The 19,701-nt window shown below is 41.4% G+C and overlaps 1 protein-coding gene across 1 annotated transcript; it reads left to right on the top strand.

The window, feature by feature from the left end:
• The first annotated feature begins 1,573 nt into the window (after positions 1–1,573).
• fam204a (family with sequence similarity 204 member A) lies at positions 1,574–17,515 on the top strand. The gene is made up of 7 exons (XM_068568287.1): positions 1,574–1,943; positions 2,291–2,381; positions 2,683–2,725; positions 3,307–3,409; positions 5,037–5,126; positions 16,771–16,880; positions 17,109–17,515. The coding sequence occupies exons 1-7, from the start codon at positions 1,701–1,703 to the stop codon at positions 17,158–17,160; spliced, it is 732 nt and encodes a 243-aa protein (XP_068424388.1). The 5' UTR covers positions 1,574–1,700; the 3' UTR covers positions 17,161–17,515.
• Positions 17,516–19,701: the final 2,186 nt, after the last annotated feature.

Below are 19,701 nucleotides of genomic sequence, written 5' to 3'. Positions count from 1 at the left end.
GATGAGATCGAGATTTTGCATGTTCGAGATGACATGCAATATAGCGTAAGCCCTATCATCTCGGTTTAATAAGCCAAACTGTGCCACTCTCTCTGGTCTTCAGGGTGCAGGAAGGTCAAGGAGAGTGCAAGGTCTCCAGGGTTATTTTGTTAACATTTGGGCAACAAGATAGGGCTTGGCGTCAAAACCTCAATACTTATTATTTTGTTTGCGACAAAAACGTATCAAAAGCTGGCATTGGATGTCTTTTGTTTTGAATGAACCGGTTTTCAGCGGCTGAAACTTTTTTTAAATAGTTTTCTTTAAAATGTCAAAAATAGAGACTTATGCCGATCAAAAGATCGCCCGGCCCACAATGGTTTCCTCAAGTATTTTGTTCTAGAACCCAAAAGAGATTAAGCTTAAACTGAATTTAGTTTATCGTTTCAGGAGAAAGTAGCAAAATACTCACGTTTGAAAAAAATGGAGGAATGTTTGTCTTGATTTTAATGATTCCTTATTGGTTCATTTTGTTGCCAATTTATGTTGTGTTCATGGTTTAATGGTGTAACTGGGCAGTTGTTTCCAACCTTTGCTGAATTTAGACATTCATATCCTTAAGGTAATGTCTATTCTGTCTGGATCCTTTACATTTGAGACGTTTTGGCCTTTTACGTGGAATTCAAAGAATAGAAATGAATCAAAGAATATAAAAAACGTTTGTTGGCACCCAAATCACGCTGCAAAATATTGAACCAGTATTAAATCCTTTCACAAAATTCCCAGTCAGTCCTGTCCAGCCTCACCTAATAGACTTTTTTCTTGCACAAACTTCTTCTTTCCCACGCAACGACCAGCCTGTATGGTCCTCTTGACCTTTGTAGACTGTATATAAACACATATTGCTGCTATAGGTCTCACTCTTTATTCCACATTCATATGGCACACAAAATACAGGCTATAATTTATGTAGATTATTGGCTTTGCAATAAGATGCAACCAAAAGAAAGCCTAATGTGAATGAGTGTGAAAGAGCAATTTAAGGGTAGATGTGCCTGTGCCAGTGCCAGGGGCTATACAAGATTTGCATGCTAATCATTCTAATAATAATGTAATGCCCTGGGCGCTTTGAGGAAATTGCTAACCACTGGTCATAGAAGGCCGCTTATCTCGCCGAGAACATGACACAAATATAGGTTAACGTTCGAATGACTCCTGGTAATTCACGGACCTGTCAGCAGCCCGGCTCACCTCAATTAGAAATGCTCCACAACAGCCGGCTCTTGACTTTACTTCGCTGCAAAGACTATCTAAGACAGCTGTGTCTTTGGCGTCTATTCTGAGCGCTATATGTCACGATTACCGAAAACGTTGCACCATGAAAGCGCTCTGCTAGCCAAAAAAAAAAAAAAAAAAACTTAAATTAAACCATTACTGTTAAACAGGTTGCTTAAAAAACAGCCAATGAGAGCTTTAGTTTAGCTCTCGCGCTCCGCTGCCCAGCATGTATAAGTACGGTTCTGATTGGAGCATGTCCCGAACGTTCTGGGTTTTCAGCCAATCGCTGCTTGCTTATCATAAACGTCATCGTGTTTACCCGGAAATGAGAGCCCGCTCCGAAAAGCTTCTGTCAAAATCCATAATTTACCCATTTCTGACCGTTTTTAATCCGGTCAAATAATACATTAACATCTAATCTGGCTGTAATCTTCTGACTCGGAATGTACAGCGGACTCTTGCCCAAAGGTTTCACCGACGAAGAGCTCAGTCCAAATGACGAGGAGGATGGCGTGGAGGAGAAGAAGGAGGGAGAGAAGCGTGAGGGCTGTGCAGAAAAGATGAGTTCTGCCGGGGAAAACACATCAGTACCGGCGGCGGAGGCTCAGTCGACCCACACTGCTAGTGATGCAGACAGTGATGCCCCGACAAGCAGTATGTCTGGTATATCCCAGGAAATGTGGCAAGTATGTAGATTTGGTATGCAGTAGCTAAGATTAGCATCCATTCTGTGAAATACAAGCTAGCTGTAGTGTACTTGTGCTGATGTTGTCTGTAAATGAGGGCTAATTCTTAAAGAACCACGTTTATAATAACAATTACAATGTCTGTTAAATCCCCAGTCCTTTTTGGGCTATCAACATGTGAACAAACGAGGCTTGTCACCCAGTTGGTCCACATGTGTGTATCACAATATGTGTACAGCAGAGGTAGATCAAAGGCTGCAATAGCCTCAATGAATTCAGTGTGTGTGTGTGTGTGTGTGTGTGTGTGTGTGTGTGTGTGTGTGTGTGTGTGTGTGTGTGTATATAAGAAATTCCAGGATCTACGTAAGAAGAACGACGAGATTAAGAACATGAAGGGCCCTGCCGGACGGAGAAAAAAAAGAAGACCACATAAGAAAGGTGTCAGTGATAACAAAATGCAAATGTGATGCTTGATTCTGTCAGTTAACGTTGAGCCACAATCGTTGCGTCTGTAAGTCTGTATCAATGCTGAGACGTCCAGTGGATAAAAGTCAAATTAGTTTTTATTTAAAATAATACAATAATAACACTCTCGCCCATTTCAGAATGTTAGCCCCTCTTAATACTGTATATAATAGAGCATCTTACTGGCCAACCCGTAATACTTGAAGACCTCTGTTAAGCTGATGCTTATTTGTATCAAAGTATCCTACAAACCACTCCTAACTGTGTCTCTTGTGTCAATCAACAGAAACCAGGCGTGAGGAACCCACCGAAACAAGGTACCAAATTCTTAATGTCCAACCAGTAAAATGAATTAATAAAACAAAAGATTCAGGTAATTCTGCGTTGCCAGAAACAAAAACCTGTGAGGCAGCCAAATCTCAGATGTTAAACGGCACGACCACGAAATTGCAACTTTCTTGAACAAAGAGAAAAGCAGACATGATTGTTCTAATGGAAGATCTAACACCATGCAGTATGTTTGCTGCCAGCTGACGCTCGTAACTAAATGACAGGAATAGAATCAAATGTCTAAAAACCTCGTGTCTGCTTCTGAAAATTGGCAGTAGACATGATTTGTTGTCGGCCTGCAAGAAAGGGATCATTTATAGTCAAATCCTTTACTAATCATCTATTTGTCATCAAGTTTGGATCAACAACTAGTGTGGTATCATGTCTGTATTGCGTTGAGGAAAGTCGAATGAGGCAGACTGTGCGAAAATGATCCCTTTTCACCAGCACTGATGGTGTGGCCATGCTGCGCGATAGACGTATGGATTCTGATATCAGCGGTAGTTCACCTCATTGCGGCGCCGGGCTGCATGTAACAAACATTAACACACATTCTCTCTGTTGGCAGAGAGCGCAAGGAAGAGCGGGAGAAGCACTGGGACGATCTGAAGCAGCACTTTGGTGCAAATGATCGATTTCATCCCCCCGCATGTTCCAAACCCCCTCCGAAGGTAACAAAGGCCGCTGCCTCCCAACTTATCTGCCGTGGTTTAATACTGTGTCAGTCGTCGCAGTTCGTAACACCTTCCTATCCTTTGTGTTTCCGTGTCACTGTATCCCCTCATTGTTTTACATGATATGACATGATATGTGGATTAGAAGAATCCTTACGCTTGCTCAACCTGACGCTGAGATGAATATTAGGGATTATGTTTGGCTACATTTAGTGATAAGATTAGGGTGAATCTCCTTTCTCATGTGCCTAAGATTAAAGTGAAGTGTAGGTTTTTCTTCTGCGTGAAACCTAATGAAAATATAAATGTGGCTTGGGTTAGAGGCACCTAATACTGTGGCTGTGGCTGCAGCTAGAACACTTAAATTAATTGTTAGATAATAAATGGGCATGTGCAATTGCTGTGGAATTAATAATTGAAAGAAATTATAACTTTCTTTCTTTCGTTCTGATACATTTATGCACTTAAAGCTGAATGAATGCTTTGTGCAAAGGCTTGCAAATTGCCAATGAAGCAAAAAAATGTATATTTGCAAGCTTGATGAACATTATAGCTGACCCAGTGAATGGGAACTGTTCTCATTTCAATTTGAAATCCTTTTAATGATTATTTTGGAGTATTTTGTGCTTAATTTATCTAAGAGCAGCATAAAATTGAGTTTTTGCTGATTTTTAGCCTCCTTTTGAATAAGGCAACTATGAAAGGATAAAAAGAAACGATTAACAAGCTGAATGAAACAGAACTTGTCACATCAACATAATGAGGGGGCTCCTTCATCCCTCAAATGCAGTTCCTTGTAATTAATATATCATATTTTTGTATTCTGTCAAGTCTTTCACACAGTTATTTGAAGAAAAAGTTGTCATAGCAACCAGATGTCATTAATTCATCTCCCAGCGTTTCTTCAGTGACCTTAAAAACATGTTTCATGGCACAAAGGATGTTGGTTTGTTAGTTAGAGTTGTGCGATACAAAAGACGATAATCGAGATCACAAGTCAGGTTCTATCAGTGTCGGCTTCAGTATATAAGCAGAGTATTAAACTATAAAAAGCCAAATCAAGCAACGAGAGGTACGGAGAAAATTGTGATACTAATTTGCGTTTTCAAACCTGATAGCATCGTACTTTAACAGTTGAGTCAAGGTCCTTAAACAATACATCAGAAGAAACACATTAATGATTACGGCCTCTTTCCAGTATATTTTTCTCTTTTTTTCTTCTTTTTAGCATGATGACATTTTAGAGGCAGAAGAAATCTGGTGCTCTGCTTCCTCAGATAGGCTCATCACAGCAGAACTGCCTCGCCATCAGTAACCGGGGGCCTCTCTGCACCCCCGTCTGCTTAGGCCTGTAATGGAAATGTGTAATTAAAGAGTCACATTTATGTTTGGTAATCTCCTGTAGCATTTCTAAGATTCCCCCACTAATATCCAATCAAAAAGGTTTTCATTTGTGAAGGAAAATCTACATATTTGTAGTAATGGCAATCATATTAAAAATAAGGCCCTCGGGACTTTTGAAGTTACTCTTTGATTTTTTTTTTCCTCTCTCTCGCTCTCTCTTTACCCCGATTTCGGGAAGAAAAAAAAACTGAATTTTTTTTTCCCCCCCCCTCTTCTGCAGTCCGGCCTAGAAAAGAGCATAGAGACGGCCATAGCTGAAGGGGACATTGCAAAGGCGGAGGAGATGAGCGACAGACTCGCCACTCGAGAGGTACGTAGTGCTGATAAGAGATCTTTGGGGGTGCTCCCGCTGTGACAAATCGGGCTAATGGATCCGTGGCCATTTCTGCTGCAAAGACATAGAGGAACAAAAACACACACCCAGACACCCACCATTCAGTCCTCCAGCCCTTTTCCATTGAGTTAATGGAAAGCCCTCCCCTTAGTTTTGAAGTGCTGCAGTGTCTAAAGGACTTTTGGCTCTGCTTTTTAATGAAGGGTACATTGCTTTCAAGCCAACTGTTAAATCATTCTCCAGGTAAGAGTTTCATACCTTTGAAGTGTACATGTCCCTAAATGCAGTGCCTGAAGTTTTGTAACTAACCGCCTTGGCAGGCATCAAGGATCAAGTGGTTTGAAACTAATTTAGCATAAAATGTAGCCCACACACACATGTAATTGGGGCTAAAAAGACATACAGCTGCGGTGTTACTTCTCCACCGGAGGAATCGCCGTACTTGGAGCATCAAAGTTAAACTTCTTTGTTTCATGATGCATGTTGCTCACAGCATCCCATAAGTCTTTTTATTTTGTAATAATAGCAACACAGGATGCGTGTAACACTCTGGGCTCAGGTTTCATTGTTGGATTGCGATAGAGTTGCAAAGAAGGCGGGGCTGCTGGTTCAGGAAATATTCTACCTCCACATGGAAACACAGGAGTCTCCCATGTAATGTAAAGTCCCTATACTGTCCTATAGGTTTATGTTATGGCCACCAGGTAAAAAAAATCTGATTTTGTCAGTCCAATACCCAGAAGCCTTTGTTGCTGATGCTATGGTGAAGAAGCGAGTCAGAGAGTTCATTCCAAATGGTTCATTGTTACAGTTGCCATAGCTGATTTTTTTTTTTTCTCTAAAAATGGATCCAGAATCTAAAAATGTAATTGACTTCCTGGCAGAGAGATGAGAAAATCAATACAAGTGTCATGTCTGCATACTAAATATCAAGCGAGGTCGAGCAGCCAGTTAGCTTTGCTTAGCATAAAGACTGGAAACAGAGAATAGCTAGTTAAGCTCTGTAGGTACAAAATCAGCACTGTTTCGTGCAAAAAAAAAAATGTTTTTCATTGATATTCACCTTAAGTGTTATATTCAACTTCTTTTATTTTGAATGTCCAAAGACTTGTACCTTTTGACTTTTTATCAAAGAACATGGGTCTATGTCTTTTGCACTGATGCAGGGACGCCAAAACGACTTCCTTCGCTTTAGAAAACTACGTCGGTAAATAAAAAAAATCACAGTAGAAAACATTATCTGACCTTCAGATTATACATGTGTCACCCAAATAGATGATATTCAGTCGGTAAAGTAGTTAAGCCTCTCCCTCTCGAATGAATAAATGGGCTCCAACAACAGGGATCTGTATTTAGAAATTGAAAAAAAGCTGCGGTTGTACTTTTCATTGAATTGGCATTATTACATGCGTGGCCCCAGTATCTCCAGTGCGTAATGGACATTAGTGTGCAGCATCAGAGCTCTTATATTCCTATCTTAACCGCTCACAGAGTGGTCAAATATGGGGAAGTTAAATGAAAGCTCTAGTGAGTGACACCTGCGCTGTACTTTGAGAAAGCCTCTTAGAGCGCCAGTGGATTGGTTTTTACTCTGAGCCGAGGTTCTCGCTTCCCTGGCACCTGCCTCGCGTCTTGCCAGAACCGTGATGGGAACGTGACAGCAGCCTGGCAGCCACGACACATTGTTTAGCAGCAATAACTTCATTTCCCGAGAGTCGAGTCAATTGACTGCTTTGAAATCCCTAAAGTAGAGACGTAAAGTTCTTTATCGTTTACTTTTGAATGCAAAGAAAATGCTTTGCTGAATATAAGGGGAGCAGGAGGAGAGAAAGTGGCAGCTAAAAGGCAAAAAAAAGTTTGAATCAGTTAGACAGGATTATATAATATCTTAAACGATGCAGCCTGTAATGCAGATAGCATTAAGACCAATGTTTGTTTACCGCACTCCTGTTCACTTTTGACAGGAGCACTCTGACAAACATTTAGCGGATCAATAATCCCCGCTGTGGCCAGAATCAATTTCAAGGTTATAATTGAGTGCCTCATTTGGTACGGAATGGCTTAGATGTTTAATTTGTTTACGGTCATAACACCAAGACATGATTGTGGCAGGCTTTTCACCGGAAGAATGGGAACAGGTTTTCCTCGCAGAAAATGCAAAAGCATTTCGACAGCTGTGAAGAACTAAAGAGGCCTGTTTGTCCCTTTAGGCATTGTTTTGTGAAGAAAATGCTGGTACATGTTGGATGACAATGTTTCAGTGTATTTTCATCCTCAATCTAACGCTTTTCCACTTATCTCCTCAAAGCAAAGGGAAATAGAAGGAAGATAGAGCGCTTGCTGTCAGAATCCCCCCTTTTATGCGACAAAAATGTTTGTTTCTGCTGCTGTTGGCTCCCTCAAATCAATTAATGATTTCCATTTGCTCCACTTTCTTCTTTTTAATCTGAACATTGAAACAATTTGTTAAAACCTGTTTTGAAGGCTCCTTACAAATTCGGAGATATGTGTTCTTTCATCTGTCAAACTTCTGAGAAGCGCTGCCCGGATATTGCAGGTTGAGTTTTTTATTCTCATTACAGTTTTTAAATATTTCCCAAGGCTGTAAGTCTTTGTTTTAGATGAATTCATGGAGACATGCTCCGCTTTTAAGTGAAAGCATTAACGCCCCCGAAGACGACGCAATGAAATCACATCCCCTTTTCGGTACCAAAATATTATTTATGTCTACATTGCTTAGACAAAGCTCCCTAATGTATTCCTTTTAAAACTGTGCAGATAGGGTGTCTTTTCTCATAAAGATGTCTGTTGATCCTTCTCAACGCGTTGAGATTTCCTTTCACACGCCTTAGAAGACACCAAATGATGTACCACGCTTCTCGCCTCTAAAGTAGTCCTCGTAGTTCAGTAGATTAAACGGTCCTCAAATGAAGAAGTCTGGGTCTTCATCCATTGATTGCTGCACATTATGTTGCACTGCTGCAAGTCGCAGCTAATTAATGCAGTAATTGGTGTAACAGAGTGAGTGACACATGTTATATAACGTGGTCAGGAGGCTTGATGGAATCCAGCAGCTCATATTTGACGGATTTATTTTGCAGCTCTATTCCCGGTAAGTGAGCCAGTGCAAAAAGGCGATGACTCGGTACTGCACAGCACAGTGGGACTTCCTCTGTCATCTGAAGTGTAGTGTGACCTGTAGGCACATGGGTAATGTATTGGTTCAGTACGCACACAAAATACACAAGTACATATCTAAATAGTTTTGCAGCTGTTTTAAAAACTGCAGTAGATTCCAGGTGTCTCAGGTTATCTGCGAAACTGTTTCACATTTATGGATTTTGATCCAGTAGATCCACAGCTATGAATATGAGCTGAAATTTGATTGTGCCAAGTATTATACCTAAGCTGCTCTTTAGCACGCTCAAACAACTTAAAATAGTCCAGTTCCAGGCCATTTCGGCTCCTGACCGCTGTTAGCGTGCTTGCCAGCAGGTGAAAGCCAACCCCAGGTTCACTCTTGTTTTGGAACGCGCTTCGTCTGCTTGGCGTTCTTCCTCAATGTGGCTATGAACGCCATTTTTGTAGTGTCTTCTTGGATGCCTGCTTACAATCTGGCATCTGGTCGCTGCGTTTTTTTTTTATAGTGGTTGATGCCCAGAATCATCTCCAACACGGTAGAGTCAGAGAAACCAGTCTCTGTAGATATGGACACCGCCGCACACTTGTAGTGGGTCATAAGCCCGTTAATCATTTTACCATTTATTCACACTTAAATTGTTTTTGTTGTTGTTGTAATCAAATATGTAATGCATCATTATTTTGTGCAAGCAGTAAGCCGGTTTGTTGCTGCTCATAAATACACGGTAACATAAATTACTTGCGGAGTGAATTATAGCATACCATATTGTTTTTTTTGCATTGGCATTAGGCTTCTGGACAATTTCTTCCAGCATAAAATACTGTAAAATGTAGCCAAAAGATCTAGATCTTCAACTGTGTTGCCATTGTTTATTGTTTGAGGCAAAAAAACAAACAATGTTTTAAGTGAAATGTAATCGATGTCAATGGAAACATTTTGAACAAACAAAGCCAAATGATTAGCAAAGAGAAAATGTTCACAGTCAACTGCAGATTTAATATTATTTACATCTGTTCAAAAGAGTAACGGTCCTAAGATTGATCTTTGCAGAACTCCATGTGACCAGTCCTGGTTTGTGTCAGCTGCCATTCATATTGGCAAATTGAATGTATGACTTAAACCAACAAACTACTAGCTCATCACCCCTACTAGGGTCACACTAATTAACCTTCTCATTGTAGTATTTCATACTACATTATGCCTACAACAACTAATTTCTCCCTGGCTCTTTTTTCTTTTTAAAACACAGAATCACCTCGGCCTTTTGAAATAGTCAGGAGCTGTACTTTATATATAGTAAGTGGGCATATTTCACCACAAAAGACTGTCACGGCATGTTAGAGTTTACAGTTCCCCCATAGCACTCATCACAGCTATTAGAGTGGCATTACCACTTCAAAACAGAAACTCTCTTAGTCTCAAACAATAAGGGGTGTCAAGTCCATTTCATTGCTTCCAGGAGCTAAAGAATATGAAAAATAAAAAGTTACATGCCTGCTGGCTTCTCCTGAATCAAGGCAAAAGAAGCAGGCCCGCAAACAGCACCACAAACAAAAAAAAACATGTATGTTTTAAAAGGCAATTTATATGTTCAGTGTACACGGTGAACAAATGCTTGGCACAACGGAGGATCAGTGTAAAAGACATACCTGGTGTTGAACTGCTGAGACATAACATACGGAGTAGCCTCAGATTGTGAACCTATTGAAAAGGGATGATCACATGATGGGCTAATGGATATTTAAAGTTGACTTCATGGTTGTAGTCATGAATCCTTGACCGGCCTAATTCAGGTGCACTGCCCTTTGAGCCATACATGAAACTGTTTCTCTCTTCTTCTTCTGCTGCAGTAGTAATACTTTCATTATTGAGGTAAAAGAGCACACTGAAGGGCAAAAAGAAAAAGCCAACAATAGACTGCACTTCTGTCCAAAGTGCTGACTAAAGGCTCTGGATATGTTCACAGGCTCTGTGAAGTCGTCATTATAACACCATATTACTATCATGAGCAACTTTGTCAGGGAAATGCCCGGCTAACTGTTATGTTGCTTCAGCACAGCGACGTCTTCCATGACTTTTTGTCTCTTTTTGTCATCTCTGGGAAACCTGATGTTGCTCTGTCAGATGGGCCCAACACTTTGCTTTATTCTTTCTGACATTTTCCCCAGATTAAATAGTGAATAAATGGTATGTTACAGTCTACAATCACAGACATTGTGCTGAGTTGTGCGTAGTATTGCTGTAGATGTGTTGTGTTGGCTTGTCGACGTATTGCCTAAAACCGTCTGATTCAGTGACATTTTGCCTCATTTTGGACCAGTGGCTTCCTGTACTCTGGACCTGTCTTTAGACCCCTGTTTAAACCGAGATTAACCCGTTCAGCCTAATCTGCTTAAAAAGTGATCCCCCCCTCCTAATTGGTAGATCACTTAATAAACAAAACTTAACCTGATGAGTATGCATTAACAAGAGGCATTTATGGTTCCTGCAGTGTTTGAACTGGTTATAATATCCCTTCATTATGTCCCAGCTCGTATTTCAATCGGAGCAGCAGCTGAAAGGAAAAGCCCCACTGTCCTTGAAATCTACCCTTTGGAACGCCTCGCTTAAATGCTGTGAAACAAAGGTGTTGCCGCATTTTGTCGGAGGAGACATGGTGGCTTAGCCGAGACAAAGAGCTGAACTAAGAGTGTTTCATGATATTTATATTATTTAGCACCTTTCTTTATTCCCTCTCCTCGCCACCTTCTCCCTGCCATGCCCCGTGTTTTGTAATCAAAAAATTAATGAGCAGCGCTTTTGTTGGAAAGTGGGCTTTATCAGATTCTGAATTTCCCCGCCCCACATCGGAGTAGGAGGCGCGCCCCCCTCGCCCTCCCCCCCAGGCCACACCGCAGAGAGTTTAGGGAAACTCTCCTCTTTGTTCATTTTTCCTTCAGCATAAGCAATTTATCACTGAATGAACTTTTATTGTATCTCTGGATGACTCACATTAAATTTTCGCCCATTAATTTTGAAATGGATTTTGAAACGGGTGCTAAGCTTTTATCAAATGCCTGGGAATCTCATTTGGATTATTGTATTTCATTAATTACTTGATAGACAAAGCATACTTTTCAATGTAGATTTGTGTGCTGTTTAATTAATTAGCATGTTTTCTCTTTTAATTAAAGCCATTTTTTTTTTTATAAATTAAAGCCCACAGCAAAACACATATATAATTTGTTTGTAATTAGGCCTTAATTGGTGGTAGTGGAAGCTTAGCACCCTCGGTTTCTTTTTTCATGATTGCCATTTTATTGCCAGTCACTCATTAATTAAACTGTTTTTTCTAATTAGCTTATAAAACTGTTGATGGCATATTATTGTAAGTGTGAGTTCAAAGCTTGCTAATAAGCCTACCCTACTCAGAAGAGGCAAGATAATGGAATGTGCACAAAGCAGGGGAACTTTTGGAGATTTCTTTATTTATTTTTTTGTCTACTCCCTAAAGATGTCATGTCATGTGTATCTCGCATCAGATTACTAAGAGAGAAAAATGTCGACATGGCGGTTTTACTGTGTCTTCCCTGGAGTGGCTTTCTTTTTGCTTGCCGTGTAATTCTGTTTGTCAAAGTGGAGGCAGGATTATATGAAGCAACATGGATGTGTCGGGTTTCGACTGTTGTGATTGTTCTTTCACTTTACACACTGTACAACGCTGCTGGTACACTACTGTACTCAGACAGTTGAAGTCATTTCATCGTGCACACTAATTGATATTCACCATTTTTGGTAGCAGGCATATTTAAAATGTGTTGATTCACCTCATGTCTCTTCATACTTTGACCATATACGAAAGACAAATGTACTTTTTACTTAAATTTATTTACAGCTCTTGTTAGTTTAGTTTCGTTCATATAAACATGTTTTCATGCAACACTTATGACGAGGCATTATTATGTAATAAACTACCCAGAAGTGTAGTAAATATAAGCGAGAACAAAAAGTATATTATCATAATCGATTTAGTTCCTCGTCAGAAAAAGAATCTGCAACTATTTTGACGACACATTCATCCTTCAATTCATTTTTCCAGCAAAAATGGTGCTATTGAAAGATGACATTTCTCACCAAAGACCAAAACTTTGTAACTTTTACTCCTTATGTTTCCTCCGCTACTAAGATGAGTAACAACTTTTCTAGCGCCTTAATAGCTTAGTTTTTCTGTAGAACCTGTGAGGTCTGTATGTTCACGCCGAGTGATGCTGTGAATCTACTGTCTCACCGGAGACCTGAAAGTGGTTGATTGGCGTTCTTTGTGTTCACGCCTGTCTATCACTTTACTTATGTCAAAATGAACTAGCTGAATGGAGCTCTGCCTCCCTCCCTCTTTAATGCGATCCGGGTGGTATTGATTGACCTCTCGACCTGTTGACCTTCCCGATGTCACTGCGACGCTGGGGCTTTGCGGCCCAGGAACACATTTTTCTTCCCCCTCCTCCGCCTCAATTCCAACAAATTACGCTGAAATAACACACAAGCTGCCTAATCTGATATTCATTCCTTTCTTATATAGCCCTGCTTTCCCAAAGTTGACTAAGGCCACATTATTTAGGCATTAAGGTAGTGTGATAAGGGAATTAGGCTGGTCATTAATCGTTTACACGTCAAATGCAGCAGAGCAGCTCGGGGAGGTGATTTAGCGAGGCAAAGCCATATAGCCCTTGTTAATCCACCTCTCACACGTTTTAATTGGAAGAGGCTTCCTGGATAGGAAATTTATGAATGGGTTTAAGGCCATTTCTTCCTTAAAGCCATCATTTATTTCATATTGTTAATAGGAGCTTTAACACTTTATCCACACCGAGATGTATTTTTCTCCTCTTTCATTCAGCTATTGTCTTTTTGCACTTGCTGTTTAATTGCCACAGTGTTTTTGTGAAGCCTGTGCTGCTCATAAAGGCTCCCTAATGCTTCTTTTCTTCGTCAAACACCTCAGAAATGATGCAACAGAGCAGACGCACACATGACAGCAGAGTGTGAAACTGTCATTAAGATATACTTGCTTTATCTTGTTTATGGCTTATACAGCAGCAATGCAGAGGCTTTTTTTTTTTTTAATTTTTATCGAGGCCCCATGTTTGGGTCTCTACTTGAATCTCCATGACGACCCAAACATGATTGAACAGAAAACGGTGCTATTGACTTAACCCTCCTAGTGGCCCTAAGCTGCTGCTGCTGCAGTGCCAGCATTGTGCATGATGATTTTTCTTTTGCCCTCAAATCTTCCAAAGGTCAGAGTATTAATCCTCTGAATAAACCTTGTTTTTAGCAGGGCTGTGCCCAGGCCACACAGGAGAGGGAGAGACACACGGCACAGAAACACGGCTCTGATGGACACTTAATTGTATATTTACACGTGGAGTGGGAAGAATTGCCTTTTTAAGGAGCCACATAAACAAAGAGCGCATGAGGTTTCCCGTCTCCTGCTTTGTGCTTTCATTCTTATTTTTCCCCCCAGCCTCTGATGTGAAAGGATTTGGCACTAAGATGCACGCAAGGGGAGGAGGGTGTGGGGGGTGAGGGAAGAGGGCGGAGGGGGGGGAGTTAAAGTAAAAAAAAATCCTGAAAAGTGGATCAAAAAAAGTAAATGAAAAATAATGTCATATTACTGAAAATATGAGAGGCTAATTTGTGCCGACTTTTTGCTAATTTTGTTCTCGCCACAGAAAGAGGAGCCGTCACCTGCTCGGCGCCACAGCGCTGACAGTGCCAGTGATCCATGAAATAAGCTGCCGCTGGCTTTGTTCAGATAAGAATGAACAAATCTGCACAATGTACTGCTCTCGGAATCTCATTTTCATACTTGCATGCAGGCTAAAAGAAATAAGCTGTTTGCAGGCTTGATTAATCAGACATTTGAGGGGTTTTTTTGTGTCTCTTTGATCTGTTCTGTCTCCTAGGTAACTTGGTTGACATTAATGTTGAGCCCCAGTAAAGACAATCAGGGACTGGAGACTAAACTGATAAAAAAAAAAAAAAAAAAAAGACGGGAAAAGCCCTTTAATGCTTTAAATATAGTAAACGCTATGTTGTGAATTTAAAAGAGGGCGAACTGAGGGGCACGGACGCGGGTTTTAATTTAGCTTTCGGAATGTTTGGGAAGGCGTGTTTTCCCAGACCTTTTGCATTTCAAATGCAACCCCACCAGAGAGCAGGTTAATGTGGGTAATCCCGGTGTCGGGGAAAAAAGAAACGGTTCTGGCTGTAAATCTCCAAATGAAACCATTTAGCATTAAACACAGTTTCATTTGATTTGCTCCCAGAATTAACTAAAGTGTTGTTTTTTTTCAAGCAAACAGAGAGCAGGAGCTGCTCTCAAATTTGTCAACAATTGAATAAACGTCTGGTGTATAATCTCAGCATTTAGCACCTACAGCCCTCCATCAATGAGCAGGAATAAAAAACCCTCGTGTGATTTTATCTCCTTGCAAATCTGCTACAAAATGTAAGAGCATCTCACCCGCTATAACTCTCTTTGAGGGGGGAAAACATGATTTGAGGAATTTAAAACCTATAAAATGGCAAAGAACTGGAGAGCTGTCATAGTATGTACGCTTCAGGTTATGCAGACGCTTTCACAAATCTTCCAGTGACTGTATAGATGAATGCCTTGAGGGCCCAGCCGCAGCCCAGTACTTGCAGCCAGCCGAAGCCCTTATCTTAAATCCAAGCAAAGTACCATTAATCTTTTTGAAAGACCTTTATGGCTTTTAATGTATCCCAAATTAGAACATTTTACACCCTTGGTTCCTGAAATATGGTGATAAAAAGCCTTTAGAGTTTAATTTTTCCTGCCTGCTCGCTCTGACCTGCTTAATCCCAGCATGCATTAGGAGATATTTTAGTTTCAGTCTTTCTAATAAAGTTTATCCCACTTAATTATAATTGAAACATTTTTTTTTTCCAGCAGGTCTTTTTTTTCCTTTCTTTTTTTTTTTTTTTTCTTCAAGTGGCGCAGTGGTGGCACATTTCTTCATTACCTTAAGACTCCCCCACCCTCCACCCCCCACCCTCCTCCCGCTTGATTGTACTACGAATATTACAGAGAATTACCCAAAGGTTGGGTAAAATTGTTCCAAGTTGTTTATCAAAGTTCTCCTTTGCTTGAATAATAAACCTATCTCAGGAGTGACAGAGGAGGCAGGCTTTTTCTCTTTGTTTCCCGTGCTTCTGTGTGACTGGGGTTATTGGGATTATTCTGCTTCACAATACATACGTCCTCCACGGGATTTGAATGTTTGCCTCTTGCAGTCACGGTCATTCTCTTCACTTCTGATTTCAGGCACTGCCGGCAGTACTGCGAACAGAAATAAAAGTCTCTTTTACACTGGTGGCGATGAGTGGAAAATGCCAGAGCGGAAGGTTTTTCAAGACACAGGGCAAAATGCTGAACGTCATTTCTCATTGTTTTATTTATTCATTCCGTTATTACATTTGCACATTAAAGAAGAAAAAAAAAAAAGAAGTGATCAAATAGAAACAATGTGCGGGAGAGAGGGAGCTTTAAAATAGGACCTGCTCTTAAAACGCCTCAAACAAAAGGCAAAATAGATCAGAGTCGTTTTAATAAAGGGGTTCTCCTTTAATTTATGGAGCTACGAAACACTTCACACATGTACTGCATCTCTTACTTTTAGTTTTGTACTGACTAATGTTGAGAAATGTTTCAGATTGTAAACCCTTTCTAAAAAAAACACATTTTAAATGCAATGAAAACTGGTTGTTTTCATTGATTAGTCTGCCAATTATTTTCCTAAGTCATTTTTTGGTCTCAAATAGTCCAAAACTAGCCATCAAATGGCTTGTTTTTACTGACCAACAGCCCAAATGTGTTCCATTTACTATCAAGGAAGACCAAGGAAAAATCTTGTCAAGTATATCTGCCAGTTTTCCTGAACTAATGAATGGGTTATCTGTGGAGTTGCTCCAGTGGGTCTTAGAGAAGAGGACTGCTTGTCGTATTAATGCTTTTGGAGTGTAAACCGTTATCAAACTGAACTTCCTTTTCAGGATACTGTGAAAACAAAGCCAAACAATGTACATAATATCTATATATAAAAAATGTCATTATGTGCTTATGCGTGTCAAATTTCCTGATATCACTCTTCACTTGTTCCCGTCTTCCCCATGCTGCTGCTTCATCTGGTTGCATCACGTTTAATGCACCGGTTCGTATACGCGACGTGCGTCCGCTTCCCTTATGCAAGAGTTACTTTGTGTGACGTACTGTATGTTAAAATGTGTTGGGCTCTGGGTTAGCAGGACGGCATTCATGTGTCGTTGAGCCCGTTGCCGCGGTGCGGAGGAGGCAGCACCGGGGAAGCGGAGACGCTGACGAGAAGCCGCCCTGTCACATCAGTCAGAGAGGCTTTTTCTCGCCACGGACTGATTTCCATTCTCTAACGGGCCTCTCCTCTGTCTGCCTCTAAATAGCTGGCCGTGAAAATCGCTCAAGCCGCTGATTGCCGTGACTTTGTGCGATGCAAACAGGAAGAGGAAGCTTTGAGGGCAGCGCAGAAAAGGAAGGACCAAATAGCCTGGGGGTAGGACGTCTCTCTCTCCGTCTCTGTCTCTGTCTCTCTGTTTGTGTTGGCCATCACGTCTGCCTTTGGCACTCTGGGCTCGAGCAGTTAGCGTACAGCGACTGAAAAACCGGCATTAGCTGGACTTTGAATGATTCCTCACGCAGAGATTGAAGTTGACAGCTGAAATGTATTCATAAAGGTTCAGTCACTCAATTTCTTCTTCTTTTTTTCCCCTTCTGCTTGCAGGTTTGAGGCTAAGAGACGATGGGAAACCAAAAGCAACATGGGCTTCATGTGACAAACACGGAGGAGAACCACTGGTGGTTTTTAGTTTTTTAAGTTAATTAGATAAAAGTGTGTGTTTTTATTGATCCGGTTTCCCTTTTTATTCTCTTTGTATATTTTGAAGGCTTGAGTGTGATATTGAAGGGGTTGGGGAGGGGTGGGGGGGGGCACACAGTTGGCTGAGGAACCAATCCAGAGGGTACAAGAGAGAAAATTATGGAGCATTCAAATTAATTCCTAAGGCGCCCATTGGTGTCTGCATTGTGTTATTTTTCATTACATTTCAGTGATTTAAGTGTTCTGGCCTTTTTTTTTTCCTCCCCCCCCCCCTCTCTCTCCCCTTCTCAAATTAAATCTGGTGTACATTACTGGATGATGCGTTTATTTATTGCTGTAAAGTGGGTTAATCATGAAGGCGCTCCTTTTCTTCTTCCAAGGGAGAGAAAGGAAAGATTAGGGCCCTAATGCAATGTACAGGATAATGTGCGATAGGATTTGGGAGAAGAAAATGAAATTTGGCTGCTGTAAACAGTGTGTGAGCAGTTGTAAACTGGAAGTTGAGTGAACGTTTTGGGCGAGGGGGGGCTTGAGACATGAAACGGAGGCTTTGCTGTTGGCCCTCGCCCATGTTGGGAGACAAGCTATTGTTTCTCATCCCGAACAAGAGGCCCGCGCTGCATCTCCAAGCCTCCGCTCGCTGCTCATTGTGCGATGAGCTCTCTTCAGCATCTGTAAACTCCTCGATTCCTCTCGCCGTCACTTTGATCTTTTTCGATCTGCAACGTTTTGCCGCCGCAGCCGCTCACGCTGGATTCAGATTCCAGGAAGTGTTAATTGCAAACAGCACACGAAGAAGCACGAGAATGATAATTACTTTTATTCATAATGCGCGCTTTTATGTGTTTTCTTTTTTTTTTCAACCATAGAAAATGATTGCTTTGCTTCAAGGTAATGAGAATTAAAATTAATCCCACCTAAGTTGTTTGCATTGCACATATTTGGGCACTTGTGTCCCCTGGTGGGGAGCCGCGTTCTCGTAGCTTTGCTGTGTCGGCTGAAACGGGACCAGGTAAAAACTAACTAAACATCAGAAATAAAAGTTTGAGGGCAATCCATGACACACAAACCTGAGCTGAACAAAGCTACATAGGACCAGAGCACAAAAAAACAAATGCTGAATGAAACTTGAAGGAAAGAATAACAGCTTCTCCATCGTTTCACATCCAAACGAATCACGTGACCGCGCGTCTGAGCAGCTGTCAGTTGGTGAGAATTGGTGCTAATTAAACTATTAATTATCTCTGTAATGAGACGCAAGTTAAAACTGCGTTAAGCACATCAAAGGACAACGTGGGATTTCTTCACTTTGATGACTGCTATGAAAAATATATCTTGACTGATGAGCGAGGAAACATCAGAGATGCTTCATTAACGGGACAAAAAGTAGTCGAATTTCAGAGCTTTCCGCGGCGTCGAGGTTTAGGAGTCTCTTTGGACGGCAGGTGGTGAGCGCACGCGCCATGTCTCCATGTCCATGCAGCTCTTTTGAAGCTACTAGTTGTCTGTGAACGCAGTTAGATCCAACAGCAGCGCGACGCCGTATCAATAGCATCTCGCTTTATTAATCTCTAGGAACACAGGACGATGCCCTGAGCAGGGATGATTCTGCTTTTAAGCTGGAAAATCCACTTCCCGTTTCACCGGTTTCTCCCTGGAGGCCCGTCTTAGCCCCCTGACCCGGGATGATTTGTTGTGAAGCGCGAGGAGGCAAACTCCTCGAGCACACTGTCGAACCTCTTCTAGGAAAAGTGTTTGTTGTGTCGGGGGGGGGGTGAAAAAACCAGCAACAATCCCATTAAATGGTCGGAAAGCTGCTGTTGTATGAAAGGGAACATGTGTCGGTGGTAACGCGACATCGGCTCTATCGCGGGCTGCTATCGCCGGCGAGGAGCGGATTAACTTCATCTCCGAGATGCCGCTGATAAAGACGAGCAACGGAGAGGAAGACGGCTCGCACCTTCAGCGAAGACCCCATGCTGTTTTTGTTTTCATTGCAACATATTAGCTGCAACTTGTTACACTCGTCGTCGGAAGTTTCCATGCGTGGATAAAGGTTTCAGTCGTTGCATTCACAGACTGTTTCCTCTTCATAAGGGTACCGGCGGTTTTTGAGAGCAAAACAATGATGGGCTTTGAGTTTTAAGTGGTCTGTCCCATGTTGGTTGTGTTTTGAACCTCAGGGCCACCGTAAGAATGTTACTTCTTTTCCACACAGCCCATTTCAGTACACACAAGGTATATTTGTAGCTTCTTCTCGGAGCAACGCATTGTGTGAGCGACAGCCAGCGTTGGTTGTTGACATATTCCTCGGCTGATTTAATGACCTGTTTAATTCTGGCACGTCTGCAGCCCCCCCCCTCTCAGATGTTTCGCCATTTTAATTAGTGTAATCGTCGCTCTTGAAAAAAGGCCACGGGGTTGTTTAATGGGTCGTGTTTGTCAAGATGCACAGAATTATAACACAAAAGATACGCCGTTTAGTCGGCGCCACAGT

The sequence above is a fragment of the Clinocottus analis genome, unplaced genomic scaffold (genome assembly GCF_023055335.1).
Source record: "Clinocottus analis isolate CAN_PGR_092001 unplaced genomic scaffold, fCliAna1.0.p SCAF_8, whole genome shotgun sequence".
NCBI classification, from domain to species: domain Eukaryota; kingdom Metazoa; phylum Chordata; class Actinopteri; order Perciformes; family Cottidae; genus Clinocottus; species Clinocottus analis.
The sequence above is the reverse complement of the archived record's forward strand: the minus strand, read 5'-3'. Positions and strand labels throughout refer to the sequence as shown.